At 41.2% G+C, this 9,799-nt stretch overlaps 1 protein-coding gene across 4 annotated transcripts in view; it reads left to right on the forward strand.

Annotated features, from left to right (window-relative positions):
* Positions 1-9,447, forward strand: part of TRPC7 (transient receptor potential cation channel subfamily C member 7) — a 73,106-nt gene extending 63,659 nt beyond the window's left edge. For 2 of the 4 annotated variants that reach the window (XM_064387697.1, XM_064387694.1), the window contains exons 9-13: positions 1,481-1,702; positions 3,821-3,901; positions 5,557-5,610; positions 6,913-6,988; positions 7,724-9,447. In XM_064387697.1, coding sequence (XP_064243767.1) covers positions 1,481-1,702; positions 3,821-3,901; positions 5,557-5,610; positions 6,913-6,988; positions 7,724-7,866 — 576 coding nt within the window. In that variant the 3' untranslated portion in view covers positions 7,867-9,447. The remainder of the gene's footprint in view (positions 1-1,480; positions 1,703-3,820; positions 3,902-5,556; positions 5,611-6,912; positions 6,989-7,723) is intronic. The other 2 variants (XM_064387696.1, XM_064387695.1) reach the window with 2 other exon arrangements.
* The last annotated feature ends 352 nt before the right edge of the window (positions 9,448-9,799 follow it).

The following is a 9,799-nucleotide window of genomic DNA, read 5'->3' on the forward strand; positions in this document are numbered from 1 at the left end:
CTGAGTTATATAAGTTGGAAAAAACCTATAACCATTCATCCAGGTGGCCAAGGCCATCACCAAACCATGTCCCCAAGTGCCATATCTACAATCTTTCAATATCCCCAGGGGTGGTGACTGACTGCAGAGGAAGCCCCTATTGCCAAAGTGCTTGTCTGACCAGAGCAATGTCAATGTCCTGGGATGGACATTACTTAGGAATTAAATTCCATTATGGTCAGTGGGCAGATGGTGTGCTATTAGCTGGAGTGACAAGACCATATTTTCCTGCCTTCCATTTAATATCTCTCTTTGCTGCTTCTGGTCTTCCTCTGTTTATGCCTCAAGTATTGGTGCTTCCTGACAAATTTGGATTTATGGAAAGGAATCCTTTTGCTAGCCATAGAACAGAACTACTCCCATCAGCAGAACTTTTAACTGCTTAGCAGAAAGGCATTAGAACTGTTCACTAGTGGCTTGTTCTGTAATTCACCTAAAGGATTCTGTGAGGTGCAACCCCAAACCATGAGAACAGCAAATGGCAGAATGGAATGCTGCTGCTCTGGTGAAGACACATTGCTGTTGCTGTGGCAGAATTAATCTCCCTGGGGTCATGCCAGTTCCTGAGGTTATGGATTCCAGCAGAACACAGATGTACACAAGTACAGGGAGCTGGCAGATCCTCACCTCTGTTGCTGCTTCTGCCCTCCATGTAAAGCACAATGAACATAGTGGTGGAGCAGCTGTATCTCATCCTTTCTCCTGCCTGATAAATGCTCCTGGTACATGGCCCTGATCATCCTCCTGTATAAATGCCAAGTGAACGATTTCCTCCATAAAATATTTGCTAACCTTGCCCTGGTTACTTGGAAGTGATCCTGGCCCACTTTGACAATTCATAAAGGACATTCACAGACACTGAATGATGGAGTTTTTCTCCACCTTCAGCAGTGGCAGAGGTGAATAGTAGGAGAATTAAGGTGTATAGGGATATATGGTGGTGAATACAGGAAGGACCAAAGAGGAAATCAGCTGATGATAGAGGAAAGCAGTGTCTGATCCTCTCTAAGGGGACTCCTGGCCAGTGCAGTGGTAACAGATGGCACGGAGCACTGCAGTTCATCACAGACAGTCTTTGCTGTTGCTGTGCTCATAAAAGTCTCTTCTGCTTTCCATGTCTCTATGTTCTGGCACATCCATTTATCAGCATAGCAAAAAAAACCAGATTGTTACTGAGACAACCCCTTTGATATACAAGGAAATAGTCTAATATTTGGAACACACATGTGCTCTGTTTACGCATCACTTTGTTTAAATTTTCCTTGTTTTGAAATTACCACAGAGAAGCCTACAAATACACATTTTGTGCAGGGGCCTTGTTCTGGGAGGCAGAATTTGGTTGTACTTAACTCCTACCTCTATGTTTGTCCTGGTCAGAGCTAAATTCCTTTCTATTTACTAATTTGGGTGTTGATTTGTTTTTTCTTCTTCCCTTCCCAAGGAGGACGCAGATGTGGAGTGGAAGTTTGCACGTGCCAAGCTCTGGCTATCCTATTTTGATGAAGGAAGGACTTTACCTGCTCCTTTTAATCTAGTGCCAAGCCCTAAATCATTTTATTATCTCATACTGAGAATAAAAATGTGCCTCATAAAACTCTGCAAATCTAAGGCCAAAAACTGTGAAAATGACCTTGAGATGGGGATGCTGAATTCCAAAAAACGGGTATGTTTTATTTCCACTTTTCAGCTTCTTTGTGGAAAGGATTCATGCCAGGGAGCTTCTGGAGGGGGTTGCAGGGTACACAGGGACTGTGGGGACAGCCCAGCCTCTCACAGGACTTCACCACTGCACGTTGTTCTATCACATTGCAAGCAGAGGGACCTCCCTAAGGTGTGGCCTCATTGCACCAGGCACCAGGGAAAGAGCAATCTTTATAAAAGCAGGCTCTTTTAAAGATTTTGTAAAAGAAGGCACTCCAAGGCCAAATAAGCAAGGTCGGAGAGAGGGGCAGAAGCAGAGGCACAAACAGGCTCAGGACTTGTCTGGCTCAGGGCCGTTGTTCCCAGCTGAGCTGTGTGACACTGCTCAGGGAGGGGACAACAGGGTGGCACTCTCCAGCTGAGATGTGTGCAACCACCCTCAGCTGTAACCTTGGAAGGGAGACTGAGGAGAAGGGAAGGGAAGCTGGAGGAGGCTTTGCAGAATTTGGCTTTGGGACATGTAGGCTGCTTTAAGGTCGGCCTGGATCTCTTGGACGAGCAAACAACTGAGCCCAACAGCTCATGGTGAACCCCCCGCAGCTCATGGTGAGGCCCCCCAGCTCATAGTGAACCATCCAGCTCATGGTGAGCCATCCAGGTCCTGGTGAGCCATCCAGCTCGTGGTGAGCCATCCAGCTCATGGTGAGCCCCCCAGCTCACGGTGAACCATCCAGCTCCAGGCAAGGCTACAGCCTCCAAAGAGGATCATCCTCCCAGGACTTTGAGAGAACTGCTCAGTTCTGGTGCTCACCCAGTCTCTGCCAGCACCTAAAGTGAAGGGAGAAGTCTGTGCATGGGGTCTACTCTGTATTATCAAATAATTTAACTATCAGCATGGGGAGCATCGCTGAGATAGACAAGCATGTCTACAAATTCATTTAGCACTGCTATTGATTATTGGAAGAGCCACTAGAACAGTGGAGTCTCAAAATGAAAGAAGTGTTTCTCCTTCAACTACCTCAAATAATGATTTTTAAATGTTTTTAAAATGTTATTTGAATCAGACTGCACTAAGCTCGCTTTGTTTGAAATTTAATTTCTGCTTCAAAGCCTAAAATAAAGTAATAAAATTTTCTCAAAGCCTCTCCTTCCCCAAGCCTGATGAGGGAAAGTGTCTGGCTTGCCCTTTTCCTGGAACTCATGCAAAATTCATATTTTCCATGGCTTTAGCATAAACAATTAAGAATATCAGTCATTTCTTCCTTGCCTATTGATTTTGTTCACATATCATCTTCAGGAGTCTCTGTAAGCTCATGATACACCTGATGAGTAAGAAAAAAGTTTTTTTAAATTACCCTATTACTTCAGACTTTTAATCTGATCCTTATAAACATCCTGATTTGAAAGAAAAAAATAATCAGGATCTCTGGTTCAACCAGGGAAGAAAAGCCCTTATGCAGGGCCTCCCCTCTACATATAATTGCATATAGGTGCAGAAGCCTACGATATTTATTCCTCTGAATAAGTGATTTTTTTTTTGTTAGTATTGGATCAAAAACCTCAGAGATGGATTACAGTCAAAGAAACCTCCAACAAATATTTGTGTAGTGTCCAGAAAAGTCTCCTTGGAAGCTTCTAGAGCTGTCATGCCTCTGATAAAAATAGAATTGTCTGTTTAAAAAATGCATATTTTTCTTGACCTGAAAGAAATAGCAGAGGGTACTGCTGTTTTAAATGGACCCGTGAAAATCAATTGTGTTTCAGAATTTGGTTTTGTACCACAATTTTGTTCTTTCCAAATACAAGTAGTTATCTTTCTTGTGCTCTGAATTTATAAGCATCAGCTCATTAAGATAAAAATATTTTGTGCCTCTTAACACCTTGTTGTCTAAAACTTATGTGTGAATACCATTTCTGTCTAGATAATTTAGAATCCAGATTTTCCATTAATTTGTGTAATTTTTTTGTTTGTTTTTTATGTCTTCCAAAAATCCCTTTTTGGCCTGAATGTTCTGGCTTTCACTCTACTGTACCTAGAACCATTTCCTACTGTTTTTCTAAAGCTCTGCTTAGTTTGGGGCTGTCTGGGTACGAGAAGCTATCATTGATTTAATAATGTCATGATGTTTTATAATTTCAGAAAGTTCGTTTTCACTCTAGCATTCAAAACACAGAGAGTTTTTCTGTGAAGAACGCTTACACCAAGCCCACAAGATACCAGGTAACCACAGCATGAAAGCAGGAGCCAGGGGAGGGCTCTGCCAGTGCCCAGCTCTTACCTGCAAGAATCACGTTTGCCTTCTCCCGGCCATGCTGTCCTGGCATGTGCCAGGCTGGGGACTGGCACAGGGCTGGGCTGGGGTGATTTGGAAACAAAGGCAGCCTGTACCCCATGGAAATACGCATGGTGTTAGCATTTGTCATGCTAATTAATGCCTCTCCAGGGTGTTTAACTCAACACACATCACCCAACCTTTACTGCTCCCATCTTGCATTGACAGCATTTCATCTCCCACGGCTCAGCCATCTCTCCAGCTGCTGCATTAACACTTGCATGTGCTTCCTCTGGCAGTGGCTGACCTGCCAAGCTCACCCTGCAATGTGCTACGGTTCAGAACCCCCCTGTGGCTGCAGAGGGGCACAGGCTACCACAGCTGCCTGTCCAGCACCAGTGCTGTGCCAGCAGATGTGTTATTTCTTGTGCCCCGCAGGATTTTTGCTTTCTTCTTTAGCATAAAGTGGAAAGGAATCTGATGGCAAGTGATGTGTCTGAAGGGACTGACATTAACGACAGATGAGGAAAATAATAGTTAAATTGGCTAATTTAAAGTGCACAAGGGCAATTCCAGAAGTGGTTTGTCTTGTGTTGGTACAGCTTCCAGCACAATGGGCTCCCAAGCTGTTCAGCAAACCAGTACAGAATTTCTACTGGTTTTAAAACTTTTTCATGCTTTTCTACCACAATAGGAGAGGTATCTAAAAATCTAAGTTAGAAATGGGATGCATTCACTCTGGCACCTGGAGTTAGTTGGCTTGATTCTATCAAAGGAAAAGGGATGAGAGATTGTGTCCTGCTCAAAGTGGCATTTCAGCACTTCTGACACGTCTCCATCCATCCAAACCCACAAGTGCTGTGTCAGCCTCTGCTGGACTGCTTCTCTTCCTGCAGTTATTATTTCTCAATGAGACCACCTAGTGTTTGTGGTAAATTAGACCTTTATTTCCAATATTGAAAAAGTCAAAGGTGACCATGAAAAATAGATAGAAAAATATAAGTACCTGTTATTTTGTTTTAATAATGCCAGGTTTGTCTTCAAATTACCTTAGAACATTTTGGTTGCTGCAGAAAGAAATTGCCCAAATAATATAAGGAGAATGTAATAGTCTTGATTATCTAAAAATAAAGAAGAAGGAACAGTGTAATAATCTGGCTGGAAAGCTTTTCTTCTACAGCTGGGAAAACCTTTGAAGCAGTTGCTTTTAGCTTAGCAGTGTTTATCAAGGGATGTGTCTGCAGCCTCTGCAGCCTGTGTACTTAAGACTACATATGAACAGTGCTCTAGAGGGATAACAAAAATATACAGAATTTAACCATGCAGTATTTGGAAAAGCATAAGGAACAAGTCAATACAGCTGCCATGATTTGGGAATAAACTAGTCTAGGAAAGACAATATCTTTATCAAAGAGAATATGGAAACTGGTGTAAGGAGAGGTTATGTATCTTTTTTTTTTTTCCAGGTAATAAGAACCCATGTTCTGATTCCTTGTTTTAGTCTAAATCTCCTCTGACTTCTGCTCTGGAAAAAAAAATACTTATTTTTGGATCCAGGATTTCCCTACTTTCCCCAAACATTACTTCATTTATGTTTTCTCAGGTGACAGCCCTACCTCCCTCTGGATTCTACTACCTTGGCCATCTCCAGCACACCGTAGGTGCACTGTACCTCATCTCTGCTGCCTTAGTGACTCACCTGCTTAGCCAGAGGCCTCTGACAGAAAGGACAGTCTTAGACATCCCATATCCCATGGCTGCATGGCATATACAAATGACCGGATCCTTCTTTGATCTCCACAAGCCTTTTGCACTGCTACAATCCTTATTTGGCTAGTCAGAAAAAAGAGCAGGTGTACTGTTTTCTTAATTTCACACCCTTTGTAGCATTTTTCAGATGTTCCAAGCAGAGATGTGATTGCTCTGTGAAGTGAGTCCGTGCTGGGAGAGGTTTCTCCTTTAACATTGGACATCTGGTCAAAGACACTGAGCTCTCTTGTGTTTGCAGAGGATGTATGTAAATCTCTGTCTCTGAGAGAGCAGTTTTTTTTATGTTTATTTTTATTCCTTTTTTCCTTTATAGGTTTTTATTATGAGAATTTTTTTTTCCCTCACTGGGGTGTCTTTTCCACAACAAAGATGAAGCCATCAGCTGTACCCCAGTGCAGACCATGACTGCCGAAGTTACTTTCCTTCTAGATAAATGGAACTTAGACAGAAATGGATAAATGGAAATAGACATTCTTGGAACAATAGCACATTGCAAGCTCATATCCATAACTATCATCTATTTCCATACTTACTCTTCCTTACTAACAATCATCTTCCATTTTGTAAGTTTACATGGCTTTGTATTTTTCACCACATATGTCACTTAAAATCTACCATTTCCATAAGAAACTTTTCTCCCGTAAGCCAAGTTCCCCATCTTTGTTCAGACTCTCTTTTCTCTGTCCTTCTCTAAATTTATTTTCTCTTAAAAACCCAATGACAAGGCTAACAGAGTCTTTTCTGTGAACCTTAGGTCAGCTGCATTGTGAGTGAGTTTGCTAACATCATTAATTAACCATTTATTTCTTCCTGTAAAGTACTATTAGACAGAAACATGCTAAAAGAAGGCTCTGGAACCCATTTCCTTAGCTTTTTACTGGATCATGTGTGTTTTCTTTCTGTCTGTGGGACATGCTCTACATTCACATGCATCCCACAAAGAACCCCAAAGTGCTTCGTACGTGGGGTCATGATTGAGTGGCTGTCAATCAACTACTGTAGTGCAATGTTCACAATATAAAACTTAAAATAAATGGGAAATAATAATAATAATAATAATAATAATAATAATAATAATAATAATAATAATAATAAACATCCCTAGTGAAACCAGGTGTTTGAATTGCTCATAGTAAGTCTGGCATGTGGACAGTCTCCCACTAAAGGGGTGTTTCTGCTCTCCTTTCAGAAGATAATGAAGCGCCTGATTAAGCGCTATGTGCTGAAGGCTCAGGTTGACCGGGAAAATGACGAGGTCAATGAAGGCAAGTGGAATTTTATAATTAACCTACCTAACAAGCATATGCTGTTATTGCTGCTGATCTGGCCAGTACAAGGGCTGAGCTTAGTTAAGATGCTCTGTAGAGAGAGCTTGCTCATGCTCACACTCAGGTGGGCAGTGCTGACTCTGAGCCACCCTTGTGCCCTGGAAATTCCAGGTCCTTGTTTGTCCTTAGCAGAGCACACATCTCACAGGACCTTCACCCAGCCCTGCTCACCCCTGTAGCTCTTAGTCTCCTTCTTTTACCACCACCAGGGTTTTGCCAGCACCCAAGCTTACCTTGGTGTCTACATGAAGCATTTTCTGCCTGCCCTGGCCAGGCCTGCCCCAAGGATCCTGTTTTCAATGGATCCAGATTCAACTGCTGTGGTGGCTTGTGGAATTTGTGTGCAGATGGAAAAGAACCTCTGTCTCCTCTTAACTACACCTCCCCTCACCTACCTCCTCTGTAGGTGGAGATCAGTTTGTGGAGAGAGAACAAATCTGAGACAGAAACATGAACTCCCCACACATATTTGCTGTTGCTGTTGTATCACTACTGCAAGTACAGGTTATCCCCTATAACTACAGATATAAATGCATAATGCAGGGAGATCAAATGCAGCTCCACACCTGTTCCTGACCAAACACACTGCAATTATTGCTCTCTCAGGTCTTGGAACCATAGGGATTACTGACTTGGTTCAGTATGGCTAACAAGAACACTTTCATCTTTCAGGAGAACTTAAAGAAATCAAACAAGATATTTCCAGTCTTCGCTATGAACTCTTAGAGGAAAAGTCCCAAGCTACTGGTGAGCTGGCAAAATTAATACAGCAGCTGAGTGACAAGTTTGGGAAGACCTTAAATAAGGACATTTGATGGAGAATACAGAGAAAGACAACTTGTTTTCTAAACATTGTTCATTCTCAACCAGCATCTTAGGAGGGCAAAAAACACATGAAGGATGGGTACTGCACACTCAGCTTTTGCTGACAAGCAAGTGTTGGTAGGAGCACTTTGCATTTCTCCTGCATTTGGTCAGTGACCAGTTAAATCTTTTCTGATACAAAAGTGACTTAATGGTAAAAATCTATGCCCCTCGACATCAGAAACAGATGCACCACAGAGAAGGCACCTCCTGTTAAAGACAGAAAAAGCCAGATCTTCATTCATCTGACTCCAGAGAAAACAATGCAACTGTGCTCATTAACAGCAACAGAGTTTGTACTGACCAGGAATGGGTGAAGCCTGAAGAAAAAATGTGCCAAGCATATTCCCTGCAAAAATTTTTTAATTCCTATTCTTGGGTGTGTACTCTCCTTTTATATTTACATTGGAACCCTGAATATAACTTTGGCAACCCTGAATATAACTTTGATCAGCACTGTGGCTAATGAAAAACTAATGAGAAATCATCTGTTGAAGTGACTAAGGCAGTGAACAAGAAGTAGACACTGACAGCACTGGAAAAATGAAACCAAGCTTGTGGGGTAAATGATCCTTTAACCTGATTAAAGGATTTGCAGCCAAACACTCCTGTCCACCTTTTCCAGCTGTATTAGCTAGTCTGCTGATGGATATGGTCTCTTTGTATGCACTTAGCCTCTCTTTTATCTTTAGTCGATCCCATCTCCGACCACAGTGTACTGAAATATTCGTAATGATGTGAAACTCACTTCCCAGGAATACCGGAGATAAAACACCTTGTGCTAATGTATTCAGTTCAAAGAACAACATTAATCCAGAGACAGCGATGCAACTGAGCTCAGCTTTCAGATTCCAGAGGTCAAACTGCAAGCCATAGGGAGAGATCAATCACAAAGAACATTGCCCAGTAGTGTCCAGACTTGATATTAGTACAAAAAAGTTTCAATTGAACATTCTGACCAAAAAAAAAAAAAAAAAAAAAAAAAAAAGAAATAAAGGAAAAATCATTGTAGAAATTGTTGTCATGTTTTTGGCTCTTACAGAAGATGAGAAAGGGATTCAAACCACACATTCTAAGGCTGTGGTAATAGAAGGATCACACTGTTTCAACAGAAAAGTTGTAAGTCTGTGCAACAGAACTGCAAACATGGATGGCTTGGGTTTTCATGGTTGGCTACATGATTTCAACTACTTAAAGCACACCTTACTACTTGGGAACCATGGAACTGGACTGTTTGTTTACATGAGACACCTACAAAATGAACATGACATCTAGGTTTCAGCTGAGACAAACAAGCAGAGCCAGAAGGTGACCTGTGATCAGTTCTTAAGTGCCAGATGAGAATACATATAGCCTATTAGAATAATAGTTATATTTGTACAAAAAAATGAAAGAAAACAAAATAAAAAAGTGTACTGTACGTAGATCCGTTTAGAGAAAAAAATACTGTATTTTTACCTTTAATAAAATTATCTTGTATACTGTAATATTTTTACCTAAAAATGGAAACAAAATAAAATTACCTCATAATATTTTGTTGTACACTGAGTGAAATACTTGCTTGATCTTTTGACTACCTATTACATGGCCTTTTTTTTTGTTTTTCTCCAATATGTGAACAATTAAATCATTATACAAAGTAATTTTACATAGGCATTCTGAAGCCTGAAAGAGCCAAATGCAACTCCTGAACTAAAATACATTTTAAATGAATAAAACTAGGGAATGGTATTTACTCAGCACTTTGGGTTGTTTCCCACAGCAAGTATTGCCAATATCTATCCAGTTTTCACCATAAGAAGAAGGAATGTATTTCATGGAAATGCTACTTGTCCCCTCCCCACCTTTCTAGCCACTGTGTAAAACTTCTTTTCCATTTGAAAA

The sequence above is a fragment of the Passer domesticus genome, chromosome 13 (genome assembly GCF_036417665.1).
Source record: "Passer domesticus isolate bPasDom1 chromosome 13, bPasDom1.hap1, whole genome shotgun sequence".
NCBI classification, from domain to species: domain Eukaryota; kingdom Metazoa; phylum Chordata; class Aves; order Passeriformes; family Passeridae; genus Passer; species Passer domesticus.